This window comes from Thamnophis sirtalis, unplaced genomic scaffold (assembly GCF_051295495.1).
Source record: "Thamnophis sirtalis isolate CommonGarterSnake01/CBP01778 unplaced genomic scaffold, rThaSir2_p1.2 scaffold_6, whole genome shotgun sequence".
Taxonomy (NCBI): domain Eukaryota; kingdom Metazoa; phylum Chordata; class Lepidosauria; order Squamata; family Natricidae; genus Thamnophis; species Thamnophis sirtalis.
Window position 1 is genome coordinate 133,925,473 of NW_028261386.1, and position 24,307 is coordinate 133,949,779.

General features: G+C 41.0%; 1 protein-coding gene across 1 annotated transcript in view; it reads right to left on the minus strand.

Moving 5' to 3' along the window:
• The window catches only part of DLGAP2 (DLG associated protein 2), a 313,806-nt gene that overhangs the window by 32,554 nt on the left and 256,945 nt on the right, over positions 1–24,307 (minus strand). The window contains exons 7-8 of the mRNA XM_087718987.1: positions 18,657–18,804; positions 13,819–14,038 (exon numbers count right to left, since the gene is read on the minus strand). Coding sequence (XP_087575113.1) covers positions 13,819–14,038; positions 18,657–18,804 — 368 coding nt within the window. The remainder of the gene's footprint in view (positions 1–13,818; positions 14,039–18,656; positions 18,805–24,307) is intronic.

Genomic DNA, 24,307 nt, shown 5'->3' on the forward strand with positions numbered 1-24,307 from the left:
TTATTACCTTTAAAGCCCTACATGGCTTAGGGCCAGCATACCTGCGAGACCGCCTACTGCCACACTCCTCCCAATGGCCGGTAACATCCCACAGGGTTGGCCTCCTTCGGATGCCGTCAGCCAGACAATGTCGGCTGGCGGCTCCCCGGAGGAGAGCCTTCTCTGTGGCTGCCCCGACCCTTTGGAACGAACTACCCCCAGAAATCCGGATCTCACCCACTCTCATGGCTTTCAGAAAAGCTGTCAAGACCTGGCTTTTCCAACAGGCCTGGGGCTGTTGACCTCATTGTTGAGGTCCAGCCCCAATTGAAATGAATGTATTTGTGTCGTTTTAATTTGTCTTATTTTATTTTTACTTTCTTTTATTGTCTTTCTCTTCCCTTCTGTAAGCCACCCAGAGTCCTTCGGGATTGGGCCTATAAATAAAATCAATTATTGGCCTATAAATAAAATCAAACTTACAAACAAACTTACAACTCAGACCCACAATTGGCTTCTCCACTCAAACCCATCACCTTGAGGTCACCACCTTAACTTACAAAAGATGACAACTGCAAAACCCTGAAGGGCAGGAAGCCACATCTCCTCTCCAGTGGATCTGAAGTGTTTTCTGGTAATCCCTAGCTAAATTTGCTCACTTTCTAGGGACAAAAGACAGATCTCTTTATAAAAGAAACCAGTTTTTTCTTTTCAATTTGTGGCCACCTTTGATGATTAACTGACTATTTTTCTGTTGAACAAACTTCACCTCTGCTTCAAGAAATTGTCCTGTTCTCTTTGGAAAACCTGCCTTAGATTGAACCAGAATTTTGTCAGGCACAAGCAACCAGTATCACTTGTGAAGAGTCTCAAACAGAAACTTTATTGTTAGTCTCCTATGTTACAAGAATCTTGCCAGACTGGCTATATTCCCTTGAGTTATGGTCAGACGAGGTCTCAAGATTTCTAGAGGAGGTGAGGTTTCTGTCGCTTTCTCCAGGGCAAGGACTCTAAACCTGATCTCTCTACACCTCCCTCCAGTCTAGCCAGAGATTCCACTGTATTTTCTAATGATCTATTTTGGGTGTGGTGGTAAGACAGCATCTGAAAACTTTGCAAAGCATTTTGCCCCATAGGAATCATATTATACCCTCCCCCCACCCCAACTACCCTCAAACAGGCACATTTTCCAGCCTTTTATTCCCTAGTAAGGTGGTGTGTGTGTGTGTGTGTGTGTGTGTGTGTGTGTGTGTTTGTGTGTGTGTGTAAGAACAACGAAAGGGATGTTCCTTGCTGCCCATGGAATGCTCTTTCTGCAAACCTCTCGGAAGGAGAGGCTTGATTAAGCAAGTTGGAAAAAGAGAAGGAAGACCAGGCTACTCAATTTAGCAGCCATTGAGCAGTTTAGCATGCTCAAGCTTCTCTTGGCAGATTTTGGGTATGATTTAAATGACAAACCGGGATTGCAGAGGCACCAACCCAACTAATTTTAGTCAAGAAGACATTGAATTGAGCCAAAAGGAATCTGTACATGACTGATTATTACAGTACTGGGAAATAATTTTGCCTCACATACTAAGCAGAACTTGGGGTGGGATGGAAGAGTATGTGAAATTCAACCAGCTATATGGTAATTGATAATTTAATTTGAAAGATGAGATGCAATTTGTTGAGGGAACAGGGCCTTACGATATCTCTGCAATGCTGTTCTTTGCCAATAAATCACCGACTAATTGAAAAAGTAAATATATAATTAGAGAGGGGAAATGAGGGACTGTTCAGCCACTTAATTGCTGATAACAAGGTCAAATTACCATCAGGATTACCATGGTAATAGACAGTATGAGGCTTTTGATTTCCATTTGTGTTTTTTAATATACATGTCCAAAATATGACTAATTCTAGCCCTCCCGATAAACTTCCCAACTGCACCTTAGGTAGAACTATAGTATCTGCGTCTTTGCTTCATTCTTTTGAATAGAATTCAACAATTATACCGGCATAAATTATCCACACTATGAATAAATGTTTAATTCCTTATAATTTATTTTTCTTTAAATAGATTAAACTGTGTTGAAGAAGAACAGCATTGTTGCGTTGTTTATTCACAATTTTCCTTGAAAGTAGTGTTGTTGACTGAAATAAAACTACAAACTCCACTCATTCCAAAAAGAAAGAAAAATGATGCAGACCAGATAAATTTTTGCTCCTGGTAAATATTTCACTGTTGAGTCACTCACTGGTTTTATAAAACACACCGTGACATTTGAAAAGCTCAGGGATTTGCCGTAACTTGATGGTCTCCTTCAGTGGCCAACTCATCTCATTTGTCTTACTCTGTAACTGCCACAGGAGACAGGGTGACCAATGCAAGAAGACATGACTGGGATACGCAGTGAATTGAAAATACAGCAGAAGGTGTAAGAGATGGGAAAACAAGAAGAGTTAGAAATAGAAATGGGAAAGGAAAATTTGCACTGTTCGCACATCACAGCTTCACCCCACAGTGTTTCCAGCAAACCTGAATCAGCTATCATAGTTCGAGCCTTGGCCTGTAATGTTTGCCCCCTTCATTCTACAAGCGAGTTATGTTGTGGCCTATAAGGAGCAGAACGTTTGTGCTCAATTCCAGCTGTTTTTAGCATTGTTTGGAATTTATAATTGGTAAACTCCGTCCCATTATCAGTAACTACAGTAATAACCTTGCCTTTCATCTTTCTTTACGCAAACTTCAGCCAATTAAAGAAATGCTGAAACGTTTCTGTTTTGCTTTTCATGAAGTAACAGAAACCGTATCGGGAATAATGGTCCATGATACTCAAAACATAACAGGCACCTCCCAAACTGGGTTTCTTAGGTCCTATTATATCAGCAAAAACAACCTCCAGAGGTTCCTCTGTTTTAAAACCATTCAGTCTGTTTGCTGGAGTAACTTTGCTTTTCTCCTGATTGTAAAAATTGCAGTTTAAATATTTTCTGCAAGGTTTAATTTTTACTCCCTCTGCCAACTTAACAGTTTGTTGCAGCAACTTGAAATTAATGTGCCCCATGCGTCTATGAAGTAAATGTATACATTCGTCATGGAGTTTAACATTGTGATAAGCTGTGTTAGCCATCTGGCCATCCGGTATAAAATACAAACCGTTTTTTAAAGTAGCAGTAACCCTGTTATCCTCCTTTTCAATAACACAGATGTCTCCCCTAAAGGTTACCACATAGCCAATGTTAACCAGAGCCCTACCCGATAGTAAGTTGAATTTCAGGTTAGGTACATATAACATTGGTAACTGCTCATTTAGAAATGAACAATATGCGTTACCTTCACCATCCGCCTTCACCTTCCATCCATTTGCCAAACATACATGTTCCTTGCTCGTGGTCATTTTTACAAACCTTTTTCTATCTCTAGCAATGCACTGTGATGCTCCACTATCAACAACCCACGAATCATGGTTCACAGGTGCATTGCTAGACATAGCCAAAGTAGACTTAGCTAAGTTGACATTAGCATTTTATTCTAGCTCTTCCGGCATGCTGTTGTTTTGCATGCTTTGTACAGAATCTAGCTATATGTCCCTTAGACCAACAAGAAAAACATTTTCGAACAGTATAGGCAGTAGAAGGTGACTCCTCATGTTGTGGTGGTTTCTCTCTCAGTTGTCCTCTTTCCATCCTTCTTCTTGACTCTTCCAACAGTCGTGCAGTTATGTCAGTCAATGTTAGTTTCTTTCGGGTTAGGACTTCAAGAGAAGATACAAAAACACCATAACTCTCATCCAGTGAGGAGAGTATGATATAAACTTGATGTTGCTCAGAAAAAAATTAGTTCTTTTTCATGTACCTTCTGAAAAAACCCTTTCGTAAAGTTTAAATGAGCTAACATATCTCCACCTTTCAGAAGATGTGCCCTAAACAGTTTGCGTGTGAGATGTATGTGTGCACCTACAGTGTCACGTACATAAACCCTCTTCAAATTCTCCCAACATCTTGCAGCAAAATTTTCTCCACGAATATGTACTAAGTGTTGGTCATTCAGTTTTAGACCAATTATACACAATTCCCGTTCGTTGCATCGCTGAAAATCCGCTATCTTCTTGGCTTCATCATTGCTATCTGGATTCCAAGCAGTTACATCCAGTGGATTCTGTACAACATCCCATAAACCTTCCCCACGCAGGAGTAGACTGCACTTCATAGACCAGGAAACATAGTTTGTTCCATCCAACCGGGTTATCATCGATAGGCTTGTTGATGGGTCTCGCTCGCCATCTTCTCCAGGATAGTAACAAGCACTGTATCAACACCAACTCTCCTTTAGCTACGTCTGGTATAACCTGGGCCCATAACCAGTGTTAGGTAAGCTCCCCGTTGGGAGAGTGAGTGTGTTCAGAGAAGTGTTGTGTGAGTAGTGTTGGAGAACACACAAACCAGCATACAACCCAACCGTTAGATTATATTCCTAACATACGTGGACCTCTTCTGAGCCACCAGGGCCAAAAGAGGTTTTTTCTTATAGCTGTAACATTTTAAGGCACTCTTAGAATAACAGAATACCAGAGTTAGAAGGCACCTTGAAGGTCTTCTAGTCCAACCCTCTGCTCGAGCAGGAGACACAATAACATTCCAAACAAGTGGTTGTCCAAGCTCTTCTTAAAAACCTCCAGTGTCGGGGCACCCACAACTTCTGGAGGCAAGCTGTTCCGCTGGTTAATTTTTCTAATTGTCAGGAAATTTCTCATTTCTTGCTTGGATTTCTCCTTCATTAGTTTCCATCCATTGGTTCTTGTCCTGCCTTCAGGTGCTTTGGAGAATAGGTTGACTCCCTCTTCTTTGTGGCAACCCCTGAGATATTGGAACACTACTATGGTATATTGTCACTTCTAATCCTTCTTCTCATTAAATCAGACATATCGAATTCCTCTCCATGATCCAAAGGGAAGGGAAGGGGAGAGGAGGCAGGATGGCAGATAAGTGAAGCAGGATGTGTCAGTTTGCTGTTCCAGGCAAATGGAATTAAGACTGAAGGCACTTTTATTTTAACTTTTATGGAATGGATGAGGGCAGAAATCCGGTAGCTCCTCTTTTCTCCATCATTGATAGTGCTGCTCTGAGGCATCCTCTATTTTCTTTCTCCGCCCATCCTAATCTTAATAATGTCCTAAGCCCCCCCCTGAGGAATCTTCCATATCCCAGCGTAATCAGTGTCCTTTTGCAAAAGCCACACGTCATGCAATCCTCCACTTGGACACTTGCATTGCATCTAGAAAGCTTTGAGCTACACAGAGGCCAATGGATGACACACAAAAGGTTCTATTTTAGTTCTGTTAATTAGCAATAAATTATAGTGTATCAAGTAGCTGAAGTCTTGAAGACAGTGAAGTACTGACAGCAGATTGCTTTCCCCCATTTTCTAGACAATCTTTCCTGCTGTCAGATAGGAAGCAGAATTTAGTGTTCAGTGCACTAAAAACTGGAACAATTTAAGCATCCGTAAACATTGTGCCATATATACTTGCTGCATTTCTGCAGGGGCTGAAGTGTCAGAGCCCTGGCAGCCTTCCTGTAATTAAGCAGACTTCAAATGTGAGTCATAACAGCAGAGGTCAAGGCTTGTGTTCATTTTATTAATGTTTGTATCATGGAAGTATTCAATGGGTAATCATCATGATGTGAGCAATTTTAATAGCAGCTATCCAGTTAAGAGTTGTGTGTGTGTGTCTGTGTGTGCGCGCATTTACAACAAAATAAAGCCATGTATTAATTCCACCTATTAAGTAACAAGGCTTTCTAGTGGGAGGCATGTGAATTTTATTTTCAAAAGTGGAGAAGAAATGCACAAGTTCCCATGCATTAAAAACCAGCATTTAAACAGTGGATATTCCTCGTGCATTCTGAATGTTCATTTGCTTGTCAAATATTAAAATATTAGTAACTAGCAACTAATTGCAGTATCAGATATATGGCAGTTAATATTGGGCAGTATTTGATAGTGTGCTACAGATTAGCATTTGAGAACACTGAAAGCTGACACTAATCATACATCATAGTGATTTTCATCCACTTGGCCTTCAAAAACATTTTCCACATTCATTTATGCGCCTGCCATAAAGCTTTTCCTTGTGTGTCATGGAAGCCGGTGGATTGCAAAGGATTATGGATGCATGCTCCATTCATCCTTGTTGCTACACATATGGCAGGGGACGATCAGTGGCACGACAGATTCTTCATTCAGGGACAGCTCTCCATAAATACCACGAAAGGATCCTTGAGAAGCTTCCAGGGCATTGGAAGGTAGGCAGTTTAATCCATCATTCATATTTGAAGTTGCCAGAGAATAATACTTAAGGCTTAACAGTAATTTAAAATTTTACACATAATAGTATTTTTAATCTGACAAATTTGATAATGTGTAATTATAACAGTATTTGGTTTGCAACAGCATGCTTCACTTGGAAAGCCTGCCAAAGGAATGACAAACTGCCAAATGCATCTAAAGTTCTTCAGCATTTGGGATGTCGAAATAATATGTTCTAAAAAAAAGTAAGAGGGCAGCCAGATGTATATATGAATGGCACTCATATCTATATTCCAGGAAAGGAGGATAAAACAATGATAGCAATAAGAATCACACTTAAACTTGTATACCGTTCCACAGTGCTTTACAGCCTCTCTAAGCGGCATAGAGAATCAGCATATTGCCCCCCTCCCCAAATCTGGCTTCTCATTTTACCAACCTCTGAAGGATGGAAGGCTGAGTCAACCTTGAGTCGGTCAAGATCGAACTCATGACAGGGGCACAGTCAGCCTGCAATACTACATTCTAACCACTATTGTGCCATAGACATATGCACAAGTAACAGATGATATAGCAATAGCAATAGCAGTTAGACTTATATACCGCTTCATAGGGCTTTCAGCCCTCTCTAAGCGGTTTACAGAGTCAGCATATCGCCCCCAACAACAATCCGGGTCCTCATTTCACCCACCTCGGAAGGATGGAAGGCTGAGTCAACCCTGAGCCGGTGAGATTAGAACCCCTGAACTGCAGATAACAGTCAGCTGAAGTGGCCTGCAGTGCTGCACCCTAACCACTGCGCCACCTCGGTTCTTTCTATATAAGCATGAATATACATAATTAGCAAGCCTCAATTTATGTCCTTGCCTTCTACTGTAAGCATTCTCAAAAAGAATTATTGCCTTTATAAAAAGGTATCAATTGTGTTGCCAGGGCAGTTTTGATAAATGTACTGAGAAAGGAGGATGTCAAGGTAGCACCAATTAACACATATTCCACCTCCTGTGTTTCTATCTTGTTAACAGGCTTCCACTCCTCCAAAAACCTCTTTACATCACACTTTTAATAATTTCTAATGAGAGGACAACTCCAATAGAAAGAGATGAGCTGACTCAGAGAAATCTCATATGTCTAGCTCAGTGTTTCTCAACCTTGGCAACTTGAAGATGTCTGGACTTCAACTCCCAGAATTCCCCAGCCAGCATTCGCTGGCTGGGGAATTCTGGGAGTTGAAGTCCGGACATCTTCAAGTTGCCAAGGTTGAGAAACACTGGTCTAGCTCTTCTCTTTTTAAAGTATTCTCTATTTGCTGGTTTCTATTTACTGCTTCTTTGGGCTTTGGGTTGCTTATTAAGAGATGGAGTTTGATTAAGCCTATTAGGTTTATTTTACTTTTCATTTTGCCAGGCTAGAAACCAGGCTAGAACCTGACTTCTAGTCCCACCTGAGGTAGCCAACCAATTGGGGCCATTCATTCTCTCAACCCCAAGAAGCAAGCAAAGGCAAGCCACCCTTGAAATCTTGGCAAGAAAACTCCAGGGACCCGTCCAAGCAGACTCCAGGATAAGTTGCCATGGCCAACCACCACAGCCAACTCGTCCTGGGACAATTCAACACCGTATCAATCATTTCAGTCAGTTGCTTTTATTATACATTTTCACTGAAATTATTGTAACTCTTGTATTTCCGGCTTGACCTTCTTTAATTTATTATTATTGGCCATGGTTCTGATAAAATTCATTTAACTTTTGTATTTGCGTGGCAAATTCTCCCATGGCAAGTAGTCTGGGCTGTGTTGGCCATAGCAAGTTGTCCCATTCCAGTCTCCAGGAGTTAAAAACAATCTCAAAACTGCCCCCCCATGTAAGCAGGTGTGTTGGTGGGGGGCGGGGAGAGATTTGGTCTGTAAAAATCATTTGGAGAATTGTGTTGGCATCTATGGTTGTGTACATTTTGCAGCTTAGATAGAATAGCCTCATTTTGTTATGCTGGCTTAAGTAAATTTACTAGATATTAAGATATGCTCCCTTTCTTTGCAAAGTAGTTCTTTTAACCCTTCCTCATAGATCCAATTTCTCTTGCTAGTCAGGTTCAAAACTTGGAGATTTAGCCAGCACCATAATGCTATGGTTTACTCTTACTCCAGTAAAACAAAAATCAGGAAATTGAGTCTTTTAAAATCAGGAAATGTACTTAATGATTACATATAAATGCTAAACAGTGATACAAGATTTAATTAATTTCTTACAGAAACCTGAGCTGAAGTGATATGCAGATGACAAATGACCATTGAAGGATCTATTTGGAAATTATCCCTGTAAATATCTTTAGAGAATCTTTGCAGCAAACAGCAAATCCATTCATGTATCAATAAGAACCTGTAGCAGCTGAAATGGAGGTCAAGGTGTAGGTTGCTCTGATCTTGCTTAATGGGATTGGTTTTCAAACAGCAGACTTACTTTAAAAGTTCCCTGGAAATACAACCCTAAAAACACCAAAGAGCTTTTTCTCCACTGAAGATACCAAGGCTATCTTTTGAAAATAAACGGTCAAAACTGCAGCTGTTAGAAATCGTATTTGGGGACTTAGGCTGCAAATGGTGACCACGCAGAGGCCGAGGTCATATGACTTCAAGTCACTGATATGAACTGGATCGATTGTTGCGTCAACGCTGCTAATTCCAAAGTGTGGGCATTGGGATTCTTCTGTGCCTGCTTTCCTGCTAATCCACAGACCATGGAACAAGAGGAAAGATGCCCTTCTTCCTATAATTAAGCAAGTTTGTGATGCGTTGACTTCTCCCTGCTAAACCAGTCTCGGCAATTTAAATTCCACCCCCCCAACCCCCCCCCCCAATTCAAAAGCAATTATTTTTAAGGTTGCAATCCCTACCACCAATAGCAATAGCAGTTAGACTTATATACCACTTCATAGGGCTTTCAGCCCTCTCTAAGTGGTTTACAGAGTCAGCCTATCGCCCCCACAGTCTGGGTCCTCATTTCACCCACCTCGGAAGGATGGAAGGCTGAGTCAACCTTTGAGCCGGTGAGATTAGAACCGCTGAACTGCAGATAGCAGTCAGCTGAAGTGGCCTGCAGTGCTGCACCCTAACCACTCCGCCACCTCGGCAAGAAGCTGAGTTTCTTAAATTTCTCTGTTTACTTGCCCGTCTATTAGAAGTGCCTCACATGAGTCTGGCAACATAATACTTGATGCACCATTAAAAGTCTGATAAAAGAGCTGCATCTTGATACAGTTTTTAAAACTCCTCCCTCCTTCCTCACCCACCCTGTTTTATTCATGGGGTCTTAGTCCTACCCAACTGGATTAATTTGTTCTCCATAGTAACAGCAGTTAGACAGACAACACTTGTAAAAAATCTATTTGGTTTGCATTTAAAAACTGAAAGTGATGTATACCTCCCCTAAAAGAAGGGAGGGGCTTAAATTGCATTAGAGTTGTATCAGTTATGTACAGGGAGCCTTCAACTTACAACAGGTTGTTTAGTGTCTGTTCAAAGTTACAACAGCACTGAAAAAAAGTGACTTATGCCTGTTTTTCACACCTATGACTGTTGCACAGGGATGGGTTCTGGCTGCTGCCATTGCCAGTTTGCTCAGGGATGTGCCCTGCATGCGTGATGCGCAGTACATGGGCATGCACAGTACTGAAAAAAAGCAAGATGGCAGTGTCTATGGTGCCACCGATAGAACCGGTTCGGGGGCGTGGCAGGCTGAGTTACTACCTGCTCGACCGAACCGGTCCAAACCAGTAGGATCCCACCTCTGCTGTTGCAGCATCTACAAGGTCAGGTGATCAAACTTTGGATGCTTGGCAACTGGTTCATATTTATGACCGTTGCTGTGTACCAAGGTCATGTGATCCCCATTTGCAACTTTCTGACAAGCATTATCAATGGGGAAGCCAGGTTCATTTAACAACTAAGTTTTTGCAATGATTCACTTAACAACTTTGGCAAGAAAAGTTATAAAATGGGGCACTCAACAAAAGTCTCACTTAGCAACATAAATTTTGGGCTCAACTGTAGTTGTAAGTCGAGGACTCCTTGTACTTCATAAATTTCAAGGCGTACAGATGAGCGCTACGTAATTATTCCTATTAGCAAATAGGACAGATTGAAAAACTGTAAGTTGGGAGTGACTGCATTTGAATGTTGACAATATTTAGGGTCTAAGTGCCAGATAATCAGCACATTCCACATCAGCAGACTAATAAATCATAGATGGGAATTTGTCAAGATTCTACACCATCCTGCTCCAATTATTTTTTGTGACCTCATGAAGATGCGCTATTATCGCTGATGCCTTGGCAACGTGCTATAATTTGCTTCTCAAATAATTCTGAAGTTAATAGGAGAAGATTTTTATTATCGGCACGGTAGTATACTTCTTCCTGCTGTGTGATCGTTTTTGAATCAATTGGATTTAAAAATGTGAGCGGAACTTGTAATTTATATTCATAGAAATGTGTTGGGAGCTGCTGTCCGTGAGCGAAGTCTCGCTCAGGCTCTTAAAGCTGTTCTTTGCCATTCCCCTGTAGTAGTTATATCAAGAGAACTTCCCCAGCGATGGAGCCTCCTCACCTCCCTTATGGGATCGGCAAGATGGCTGATTAAGACCAATCTGAGTCAATTCAAGAGAACATGATCTTAAAGAGTGTCCCAAAGTCTGTCACAGACTTGATCACTTGATCAACCTCAAGAACAGAAACGGCTTCCTATCCTTCGGCTACAGCCAGAATTGTCAAGGCTCCTGCCTTAAAAAAACATGGCCTCCAAGCCCTATTCCAGTGAGGGCTAACCTTTTTGTTCTCGCATGCCTAAAGTGCACCCATAATTCAATGCATGACCCCCACGCAATACCTGCGCATCCGTACCCTCCCCGCCCCCCATGCATGCACATTTGACCTCCCCCACCCCATTTTGGGCCTAGTAGACCTCCCTGCATCCTTCTGGGAGCAAAACCCCTCATGCGCTCTGGGAAAGACGGAGCCTCATCATTTTTAGCTTCTCCACTGACTTTCGTCTACTTTCCTTTCACCTTTCTTTGCCCTCAAACCTCTTATTTGCATTAGGATGGAAATAATAATAATACATGTGTTCATACGATTCAAAATCCACATCCGCTGGCTTGAATTAAATAAAGAAGAAAGTTAATTCAGGCCAGCTGATCTGGATATCTTATCGGTATTTTAAGTTAATATTGTTTTAAGTAAAAACACGTTTTACCCACAGGAGCCTGTAGCTTGATCTGGATGTCTGCAGCCTGGCCATGTTTGATTAGCAGAGAGAATGGCGTTTTAAAGGCTTTAGTGATCCTTTAACCAAACTGTTAGGACACAACTTTTGACGCTGGCAGGTTTCGCAGGCTTTGGGTTGAAGGAGTCGGGAGAACCTCCTAGGGGAAGCCTTCGTTAGCCCAGAGCTCCCAAAGCTGCTGAAAAATTAGTGGTATGGCAGCATTTATGATGTCTGCAATTGTCTTGTAATTGTGTGCAGATTATATCCAAGATTACTGCATGGTGCATCAGAGGGATTAAACAATGAAAAATTATGTCCCTGCAGAATCCCCTGGTGAGTAATCAGAGTGGAGATAGAGGGAGGGAGGGAGGGAGGAAGAATGCTGAGATTCACCTGGGCTCTAAGCTTGAGCATAACACAATTCTCTTTAAAAATAATTAATAAGCTATAAACATATGCAAAAGCCTTAATATAAATGTCATGACCACGATTATATATGTACTTCTTCAACAGGGTGCTTTCAAATTTCTTTGTGTTACAATACAATAGGAGAGTTGGAAGGGACCTTGGAGGTCTTCTAGTCCAACCCCCTGCCTAGGCAGGTAACCCTATACCGTTCCAGACAAATGGCTATCCCACATCTTCTTAAAGACTTCCAGTGTTGGGGCATTCACAACTTCTGGAGGCAAGGAGTTCCACTGATTAATTGTTCTAACTGTCAGGAAATTTCTCCTCAGTTCTAAGTTGCTTCTCTCCTTGATTAGTTTCCACCCATTGCTTCTTGTTCTACCCTCAGGTGCCTTGGAGAATAATTTGACTCCCTCTTCTTTGTGGCAGCCCCCGAGATATTGGAAGACTGCTATCATGTCTCCCCTGGTCCTTCTTCTCATTAAACTAGACATCCCCAGTTCCTGCAACCGTTCCTCATTGTTTTAGCCTCCAGTCCCCTCATCATCTTTGTTGCTCTTCTCTGCACTCTTTCCAGAGTCTCCACATCTTTTTTACATCGTGGCGACCAAAACTGAATGCAATTTTCCAAGTGTGGCCTTACCAAGGCATTATAAAGTGGTATTAACACTTCACGTGATCCTGATTCTATCCCTCTGTTTATGCAGCCTAGAACTGTGTTGGCTTTTTTGGCAGCTGCTGGCTCCTATTTAAATGGTTGTCCGCTAGGACTCCAAGATCCCTCTCACAGTTACTACTGTTGAGGAAGGTACCACCTATACTGTACCTGTGCATTTCGTTTTTCTTGCCTAAATGTAGAACCTTAACTCTTTTCACCATTGAATTTCATTTTATTAGATGTTCTTGGCTTAGAGCAGGAACCGCTCTTTCTTTCCGCCCTTCCCTTCCACTCCTTCTGCCACTTTCTCCATCAATATCTAAGCAGTCTTATGAATCACAAGAGAGCAAAGCAGCTGGTATCATCCCAGTCTCCTCCGGACTCCTGGGTTATGACGGTTCCAGGGATAAAAGACATGAGCAGGGTTTGAAACCTACCATGGAGCTGAGAAAGCTCAGGCTTAAAAGATCGCACACAGTCCCAACTATCTAAAATTAAATATAAATTGATTTATAAAATCAGAATGCCAACCTCAACCAACATACAATGTAAAAAGAATACCGTAAAAGTACGCAAAATATAAAATCATATCAAAGCTGAAATAATTTCTTTTTGCTCATCACTGAGTTGAGATGCACATGCAGCTTTCAATTAATTCATCCATCCTCTTTTGTGTTGCCATCATTTTAGATGTCAGACTTTTGATTACAAAGTATAGCAAAAACACTTAGACTCCACAGTGCTTTCCAGCCCTCTCTAAGTGGTTTTCAGAATCAGCCTTTGCCCCCAACAATCTGGGTCCTCATTTTACCAACCTCGGGAGGATGGAAGACCGAGTCAACCTTGAACCAATCAGGATTGAACTGCTGGCAGTTGGAAGAGTTAGCCTGCAATTCTGCATTCTAACAAGAAGGAAGGAAGGAAGGAAGGAAGGAAGGAAGGAAGGAAGGAAGGAAGGAATAGCAATAGCACAGACTTATACACAATGCTTTACAGCCCTCTCTAAGTGGTTTTCAGAATCAGCCTTTGCCCCCAACAATCTGGGTCCTCATTTTACCAACCTCAGGAGGATGGAAAGCTGAATCAACCTTGAGCTGGTCAGAATCGAACTGCCAAAATGCTGGCAGTCGGCAGTCAGCAGAATTAGCCTGCAATACTGCATTCTAACTACTGCGCCACCCTGGCTCTTATATTAAACATACAAAGAAGAATACTCACCCGTTGTTGACCTGATTGTTGAGGTGATGTTAGAAGATGCCATTGAAGGGAGACATTCATCATCTTGAGAGTAACCCGCTTGAATGGCGCGCAGGTAACTGTGGCTTCTGGTTCGGAAGCAGCCTGGCAGGCCGAGGGCATCCATGGCCTGAGCTTCAACTTCACTAAACACTGATTCACAAACAGATTCAAATTGCCCATTGACCTCTGCTTCACTCATCTAGATAAACAACAACATTGCATTTGGTGTGGTTTTTTTCCCCCACTGGCTTTGCAGAAATGCATTACGCTTCAATACGCTATCAGAGCTCAAAAAGACTTTATTTCAATATAATTAATGCAACAACCCCATTTACCCCCTCCACTCCCTCCTCAAGATTGTTTATAATGCAGCAGGAGACATCAACCTAATTGAAATTAGCTTTCCTTTGCTATAATCTGAGAGCTAAATAGACTATCTTTTAATTCCGGGGTTAGCCTGGAAGAACATTTTCAGACATTGGTTTTTAATTGCATTACATTACATTACATTAAACAAGCAGGAAGAATGTCCTAAAGCTGAGGCATTCGAATTGTTGTCTTAATTTTTGTCCACCTATATTCCCTTGGCCACTACCTTGCTTTTCTCAAGGAATCATCCTGAAAATAAATCAGAAATATAACTGAAATACCCCTTTCTCAAATCTTAAACGAGTAAACAGTTTTAGGAAAAATGGCAAAATAATTCCTCAACTCTTCATATTTAGAAGTTACAGCAACACGTTTCCATTCTTGTGACAACATAGCAGTGAGTTCTGGTTCCTGGGCTTCCTTCCTTTAGTTCATTGTGTGAACTAGGAAAGCTGATTAGTCCCCAAACAGGCCACAAATTTGTTCAAACTATAATTATTTAGCTAACTCTGACCTGGAACCAATTTGATCTTCATGTGGTTGGGCTAATCATTTCCTCAAATTTGGATGTAATAGGAAATTATTCTGTATTTTAAACTACACGGTGAGATTTTATTCCCTGGTGCAGAAGAGATAAGGGACAACTGTGACTAAGTGAAGTTTCCCCAGACCATAAATGGAAAATTTTGTCTTCTGTTACATTTGACCAGGAAAGTATGCATTCCAGCTGTCATTTCTTCCAGATAGTTCAACGGTCAATCCAATAAATGCTCTTTATTCTGTACCTTACAAATGGGAGTGAAACTCAAATATATCTAAGGAGCAACGTTAGACATCAGCAAAGCTGAGCACCACCGAGAACCATCTGATGGAGCCAGACTTTTCTAGAAATGAATTTAAAATAAGCCCCTTTTAAGAGTTCTGACTGAATTGCATCCTACTACTTGGAGAGCAGTACATGTTACAACATCAGAGGCAAAGGGCAAAAGGAGGAACTACAAGAAGTACGAATTAGTACAACAGAAATTGCTTCCATGCCACATAGGTTCTCTCTTGGTAGTGCATTTAACGATGTCAGTAAGGTCAGGTAGGGAGAAATAGGAGGAGAACCAAAGCATACTGCTTTTCTTATATTATTATTATTATTTTATATATTTCAAAAAAATGCCTCTTTCAGGGGAATCCTAGGCCAGGGCAGGGCACTTGTGATAACCTAGATATTTTGAGCAACATTTCCATCAAATACGGCTGCTGGATGTAAAATTCAGCAACATCTAAAGAGATTTGGATCTCCCACTTCTTCTCTCGACCGTAGCCGAAAAGGCAGCTCTCCCCATCAGCAGTTTTAGCTGCTTCCACTTTGCTCCTCACCCCAGTAATATTGCTAGAACAATGCCAATATGGAAAACGAGGGAGACGAAACATGCATTGTATTGTTAATTAAATAATTTCAGTGATGTGTGTCTACCCCCACAGAATATGTACATGGTCATGCTCCATAGGTACACCTCCGCCATGAATTTGGTCTGAAAAGAATTATTTTCAGTGCTTGCAATTGTTATTTCAATCCTTCCATAGGGACTCAGGCGGCATAAAAATTTGATAAATAAGTACATTCTAACCGTATTAAAGGCACTCTGGAAAGACAAACATTCTTATTTTGAATTGTTTGATATAAACAAAGAAAGATTTGTTAAGAAAGAAAGATGGACTTGCACAATTGTAAGTAAGATAAAGAGGAATGCCTTATTGCCTTATTTGCAAACCCAATTTTGCTAGCAGAAAGGATCTTTTGTTTTCTGTTGAAGGGGAGATCAAAAGTGGCATATGACCCTTTTCTGCAGTATAGATGCGTGTTTTATTATGGGGGTACAAAGAATGCGTAAGATGGAGAACATCTGAGGAAGAACAGTTTCCATCAAACCTCCATGAGCCTCAGCTGGTATTTTCCTTTGGTCTTCTGCAAAAATGGTAGAAGATAAACCGAGCAAATCCCAAATGCCCAAACGTGGACATAGCCTTTCTCTTGTCATACCAGAGGATGTTGGGAACGGCCTTGAAGCACAGGAGGAAGAGTCGCTACCGAGGCAAGAGTCAGATAAGCAGGGCTTGAGCAGCGGCTAAGAAAATACCTTGAGAAAACCTCTCAGACAAACCCGTGTCTAGTTCTCATGAAGGCACAGTGAGGGAGGGGCAACTACATCCAGACTTGCAAGATTCTATTACCATAGTTGTTGCAATCGAAGTAGTCCTCATCTACAGGGTCTTGGTTTCCTAGTCTGGTCTACATTGTAGATCTGACACTAGCCTTATATTTTTTAAAACAGAACCACGGGCCAAGTGAGGAATGTAGATTGCAGCCAGTGGGAGTGGCTATAATTGAAATATTATAGAAAATGAATTATCAGGCTGTTCTTCCTTTTCCTCTGATATTTAATAATACCAAATTGTTAAGGGCACTTGTGATTCATCAGTTGATTCCTGCTCCAATTCCTTATGACTCTGTCTTACAAAGAACAATCGAAGCATCAAAATAACAGCAAAAGAGAACCTAGAGAAAATAAGTTTTAAAAAAAACAACACAACTGAAACATCCCAGTGTATCTTTCCTACATCCTGGGGGGGAAATGGCCAGGTTTCAAGAGCTTCTTTAAACAGGGCCAGGATGGGGTGAACAAATCTTGAATAAATCTTGGATAAATAAGTGGAGGGCAGAAGGAAGTAGTCCCTCTGTGCAGCATAAGTTTTTAGAACGGTGCTGGCTACATTTTCTGTTTAGCCTTGCAAAAGAAAGGAGGAAGAGGTGATGCTGGATTGCCAGCAGCCAGTCCGCTCTGTTATTTTATGGCTCTGCAAACCAGCTCTGAATATATTTGCAGCAATGAAAACTGTAATCTCTACACCATCAGTCGCTGCGGGGACTCTGGTACAAGAGTGCCATAAGATGCGTAAGAATCCTTCTCTGCCATGCTGCTCAGATTTTCCTAACTGTAGCTATTTCAACCATTAAGCCTGTTACAGTAATGGTGGGCGATCACAACTGGACCTGTTGGAATTCACTGCTGGAATTCAGCTGCAAGAGCTCCCAAGAAAGTGATTGAATGAATTAAAAAATATTTTAAAAAGGTAAAAGATAGAGGTTGCTCCTGTCCAGTTACGTCTGACTGTGGTGGTGGTGGTGGTGGTCATCTCCGTTTCTTAACCAAGGGAGCCAACATTGTCCAAAGACCTTTCTGTGATCAAATGGCCAGCATGACTATAAGCCAAGGCAAACAAACTGCAGTTGCTTTCCCACTGAAGTGGTACCTATTTATCTACTCGCGTTTGCATGCTTTAGAACTGCTAGGGTGGTAGGAGCTGGGGCAAGAATTGGAACTTGCTCAGTTATGTGGTACCTGGATCTTGAACTGGTAACCTTCCGGTCAACAGCCCAGTGTTTTAACCACTAGGCCCTACAAAAAAGGAAAACTCTTGCTCCGATTTACTTTTTGTACCTAAATATGAAAGGGATACCAAAACCACACGCATAAAAATTTTACATTAAGTGGCTTTGGATTGCAGAGACCTGTCTTATAGAACGCAATTCTCTTGAAAGCCAAACAAGGACTGGAGGAATATGGCTGGCCTCCCTGGATGAGAAAGATCTTTCTAATGTCTTATGGATCTAGGAACAAAGTCAATGGATGCGGTTTATACCTGCAAAGGTATCATGAATCCACTTTAGTGTGTGGTTTCCTTTAAAAAGTGACAAATTACACCACTGAACCTATATGGATTATTTCCAAAAATTATCTACCCAATATTGGGGTAGATTTTAGACAACATGGTTGCAAAACTGGGGCTCTGAAAATACATATGGCCCACAGGTCTATCATTCCCTTTAAGTTTCCAATTCAGCTTTTTCTTATAGTTAACAAAAAAAACAACACTTGTTTATTTATTTGTGATTTTGTAGATATAAGTGCAGGTATCAATGAGTGCAATCTAATTATTATTATACTTATAATATATTGCAATAATATATTACTGTTAGTGCAATGCAAGCACTGACTTAAGGATGTATTAACTCAGTGGGCTATTTTGCATCTATGGTATCAAAGAACAAAAGTATTTGCCATACAATATACAATAAGGGAGCAGATAATTGGTATCTACAAATTATTTTTTTTCACTTATGAACTGTTCTTCTTGGGTCTATGCGTAAAACCATTGAAAACTACTATTGACAAACGTCAGGGTGTAAGCAGCCCGAGACTCTTCTGGTTTCCATTACAAAATCTTATTAAATTGCACATAAACAAAGCTTTCAGTTTAGGAAAATAACCAGTATAAATGATTGATGATAAGCCAGGGATGCGTGGTCGAACTCCTGAATTTGTTCTTTAGAAACCCTATAATAATTATTAATATTATTATTGTAAAACGCATAAGAGGAAAAACAATCCAACCTGGCTAACGCAGCTGGCCTGACTGAGTGTGCTGACTGCTCTCATATAGCTCTGATTCCTTGATCGAAACTTGGGGGAATTGTAGTTTGCCGAAGGATCCAGGCTTTGGCCACCAGGCACTTCACTTGTAGCTTGCAGATAGCTCTGACTATTAAAGAAAGATAGAAACAAAGTTGGAAAAAACTATGACAGAAACATTCCTGAAAGAAAGAGCTGAAAAGTCTTCTATATAACGCATCTTCATCAAGAAAATAAAGTGGGTATTTGCAGACCGTGACCCGTCAAAAGCGCGGACGGCAAAAGCGCAATCGACAAAATCGCGCCTTTGACGTCATCACAGCGCGACGAAAAAGATCGAAAAATTCAAATAAAAATTAATAAAAATTAAATTAAAGCAAGCCGATTCACATAAAGGTAAGGGTTAGGTTTAGGGTTAGGGTTAGGGTTAGGTTAAGGGTTAGGGTTAGCTTTAGCGTTAGGGTTAGGTTAAGGGCTAGCGTTAGGTTTTTCGTTACTTTAACGGTTAGGTTTAGGGTTAGGTTTAGGGTTACGTTAAGAGTTAGGTTTAGGGTTAGGTTTAGGGTTAGGTTTGGGGGGCTTAGGGTAAGGTTTTCGCTTTATTTTTACATTTTTCGAACTTTTTCGTCGCGCTGTGATGACGTCACAGCGCGCTTTTGTCGAGCGCGATTTTGTCCTACGCGCTTTTGTGGTGGAACCTTTGCAGACACGGCACTGACAATTGTCCCAATGGAAAAAGAACATTAGGCGGATTTGGCCTCTTCTGTTGCTAGGTAAAGTTTTGGCCCTGTCAGTACTAACCATCTGGTCAAAATAGGACACGTATTAGATCAGCCCTACCTAAATTCTACTATAAACTCTAACAGCATAGCAAGGACTTAAGAATTCTGAAACAGCCAGATCAGTGATGCTCTTTTGAAACCTGCTGACCTCTATTTCAGGGAATACTCAGAATTTAATAGCAGTAGACTTAGCAGTAGACTTATATACCGCTTCATAGGCCTTTCAGGCCTCTCTAAGCGGTTTACAGAGAGTCAGCATATCGCCCCCAACAATCTGGGTCCTCATTTTACCCACCTCGGAAGGATGGAAGGCTGAGTCAACCCTGAGCCGGTGAGATTTGAACCGCTGACCTGCTGATCTAGCAGTAGCCTGCAGTGCTGCATTTAACCACTGCGCCACCTTGGCTCTTAGGCTTAGAACAAATCTTCCCCAAAGCTTAACAGCCCCAAAGGTCATTTCCCCCTCTGTGTTTCTGAAGTACATAACATTCAGTTTATGTTAAACGATTTAACAATTCTGCAATAATAACCTATAACAGCAATAACTGATAATGGTACATATGGCCCCTTGCTGGTAATTCGAATTTATTCTGCAAGCCACATAACACGAACGGCTCCCTCCAAAATACGACCTGCCAGCTAGGTCTTTCTTTCTTTATGCTTAGCCCTTGAGATCTTCGTTTTCTCTCGGCTTCGTTATTATATTCCATTTCAAAAAGCGTTGATCATTTTGTGTGCAGAAGAGCCTCTGCTACACTGAAAACGCTGTTTAATTTGTGCTCGGTCCTCTCATTCATTTGCAGTGGGGCCCCCTGGGACGGCTGTGCTGCCCATTTCATTAAGAAAGATGTCTCAGGCCCAGGGCTGATGCTGACAGCAATCCCAGAGGATGGCTTCCTGTAAACTAATTTAAGCAGCACATACTTTAAATCCAATATAGATTTGCTGTGCTTGAAAAAGTTAAGTTTTAACTTTTGCCACCCTTAAAGAGCTAGCATGTAACTCTGGGTTTAATTAACACATCTCTGGCGTAACAGAAAAAAAACAATACATTGAGAGCATTTGCGTCTGAAGCAGCATGTAAGGGAGAGTAAGCCAATAAGTAAATACATTCCCTACTAAATATTACCTCGATACTAAATAATTCTAGGAAATAATTACCTAAAAGTACCGGTATTTATTAGGAAATTGTCTGGTAATTATTATTCTTAATTTCATAAAAAATGTAGAGGGTCCAGTTCACAGAGAAACTTACCAGTAGAAATAGCAAACTTAGCAAAAGCTAATTGGAGAGCAAAAGAGTAAAAGCCCCCCCCCCCCCCCCGAGGCCTAATAATCTTTTAGAGGGCGTTCTTGTCAATGGAAGAATTAAGGGTCAAAATACTTCTGGCTCTCCTGCTGACATCCATCTGACCTAAAACTGTTAAACCTTGGCAGAACTTCTTATTGCATTTTTTGAATGTCAGCAGTCGGTATAAAAGGCCTTTTCCTTTGAATGGTACATACTAACATGCTCAGTTAAAAATGCTTTTAGACACCTAGAAAATTTTAAAGAACATTGGGAAAAAGAAAAATACTTAAGTAACACATACAACCAAGTGACAACTACAACAAATGGTTTTATAACTTTCTACCCTTTTATTTAACCCTAGCATTTCCATGTTTAATTCATTACTAAAGCATATGATGTGTGCTGCAAATATTTATGGAAAACGTCTCTGACATTCAATATGTTATACTTAAAAACAACTTTCAGGACTGAAATAAATTTGCCTGGGATCTAATGAAGAGTTGAACCCTATTAAAACCATACGTTCTCTTCGGCATGTAATAGGAATAAGAATGAAAGGGAAACTAATGGCACATCGCTGAATTCAATAGTGAATGGAATTTGGTAGAAAAAATTAGCTAAATATGTCAGAGAAACAAATGACCAAATCTGGCATTGAAACATACCACATGCTAGTCATGTAAACTGAGAGCTGCAATACGTTTACCAAGGCAACATGTCTTGATAAAATTATTTATTTTTATAATGTACACTTAACACCTATTGTAGTGCTACCGCTAATACATGCTGAGTTAAACATTAGGGTGAATTATTCAAATAAAATTAAATTGTCTCAGTTTATCCCCAGGCATTGCTTAACATTATTAATGTTAGCTTGGATTATACTCTCATTATATCCATTTATTTGGTAGGTTTGCAAAATCTTGAATAGTAAACAAGTCTTCTTTGGGCTTAAATGCACAACATAAATAAAGTGCAATCTGATCTACTCAAGATAAGATACAGGAGTTAGTGGACTGTTGCAATATGCATAGAACTATATGAAAATGTAAATAGGAAAGATGCTTTACTGGGGACGGAAGCTACCAGGGAGTCACTTAGCATAGTATATAGTGAAGTGGTAAAAACCATAAACATAGAGATTGGGTTTTATAAGAAAAACTCTTGCCAGATTCTTGAATGACTCTTACCTAAAGAAACATCAAGGATTTGGTAAATAATGTCATGTTTCCAGAAGGATAATAGACTGCAAAGAGGACAATCAGACTAGGACAGAGAAATTTGCTTAAAAGTCATCTGTTGCAAAGGGATAAACTGTCCCCCCTTTATGCCTAAAAGAGGGTGACATGATACCAGTGTTCCAATACTGGAAAGGGGGCTCAACCTTGATGGAGCCGAGGTGGTGCAGTGGGTAGAGTGCAGTACTGCAGGCCACTTCAGCTGACTGCTAACTGCAGTTCGGCGGTTCAAATCTCACCGGCTCAGGGTTGACTCAGCCTTCCATCCTTCCGAGGTGGGTGAAATGAGGACCCAGACTGTGGGGGCGGATATGCTGACTCTGTAAACCGCTTAGAGAGGGCTGAAAGCCCTATGAAGCGGTATAGAAGTCCAACTGCTATTGCTATTCTCCAGAGCAATAGAAGGCAGGACAAGAAGCAATGGATGGGAACTGAATAAAGAGAGGAGCAACCTAGAACTAAGGAGAAATTTTCTGACAGTAAGAAAAATGAATCAGTGGAAGGGCTTGCTGTCAGAAGTTGTGGGTGCTTCAAATACTGGAGGCTTTTAAGAAGTGACTGGACAACCATTTGTCTAAAATGGCATAGGATCTCCTGCTTGAGTAGGGACTTGGACTAGAAGGCCTCCAATTTCCCTTCCGTCTCTTTTATTACGTGGGTTGTAATAATATTTGGAGCAAAGGGCTCATTTTTATAAGAGGTGAATCAACATGGCTCCAGGAGTATAAGGATCATCAAAATCTTAGTCATTTATTCATTTATTTGGTCATTTATTTAATCATTTCTTAGTCATCAAAATGCAATGATGCTAAATTGGAACATATGATTACGCACATCCTAACAATGATTTAAGCATGTTGCCATTAACGCCTGGGAACCAAATTAAGCTTTCATAAACGTTTAAATGCTTTCTTTGAAATGCTAATTGTTCTGCACACTAGAAAGAAGAAATGAGGCATCTCAAGAAACTGAAGCAAATGGTAGTATGAGAAGAAGGGATTTTTGTCTATTAATCCCTGGGAGACATTTTGGGACAAGCGAGGCTTAGCAAACATTATTTTTCAGCCTTTATTGCATTTGTATATAGTAGAGAGAGAGAGAGGAGCATCTGAAGATGCTTTCTGACAAAAGTCATGCTTTGTGACAAAAAACGATCTTGGAGTCTGAGTAAGTACACATGCCGGGAACAACAGTCCTATGATGTTCTCTGGATTGAGTTTGATTCTGTAAATCCTGATCACATAGATATGGCCCTCTGAACTGTGACTTTGGCTATCTCTTTGTTCTGTCCATGCTCCTCCTAGGTGGCCAAGGCAGCCCAAGAGATGGCCTGTGATTGGTTTGTGACTGAGCTCCTTGAAAAGAATTCCTCTGGCTTTGAAGGAGAAAGTGGTATGATCCCTTTTCAAGAGGCCATCATCACTAGGCCCTTTCACCCCGATTTCCCTTTGTAGTTGAAGGGAAAGTATTTTAACAGCAGCTGCCAAAGGTTTTGGAGAAGATGGATTATCTGGATCCATTCCAAACAGACCTTGAGCCAGGATACAAGATCAAAATAGCATTGCTAATTACCTTTGATGGAGCTGGGATGGAGATGATGCATCCAACATTGTGTTCATTGATCTCAATATTTTCCATATACCATCAACTATGGTATCCTTGTGGACTTGATGCAGAGCTCAGGAGTTGTGGGTATTGTGCTACAGTGTATGGCCTTCTTCTCCTGATTGGTTCTGATCAGTGTTGCTAAGGATGGAGATGAAGTAAAACCTACAGCTCTCCATTGGAGGGGGATAGTATCTCAGGACTGGACTTTCTCACTCCTCTTGTTTAACAACTACATCCAACTACTAGGTGAGATCTGTCAGTCTGGGGTCCAGTTGATGATATTCAATTGTGTAAAACTTCAGACTGTGCATGTGAACCTGTCAATGCATGAAAGTTACGTCCGAAGGCTCTTTGGGTTAGGATGGAGAAAAACAGAATCAGGCTCAAACCTGAGACTCAAAGGGATTGCACTTCCCCATTTTAGACTAGATTATAATTTAAGGGTCCTCCTGAATCTGTAATTATTTAAATTGCAGCTTGGCTAGGAAAGCCCTCCTCATAGGCAGTTGTGCCTTTTCTGCAGCTTGGAGGTTCTTCAGAAGGTCACTCACACCCTACTCACCTCATGACTGGACTATTGCAATGTGATCCACATGGGGCTATCCTTGAAGATCAGCTGGGAGCTACAACAGGGGCCAAAAGCAGAGGTGCAGATAGTAATGGATGTTTCTTACTACAGGACGATTGGACAGAATAGTACATTCTAGAGGGTTT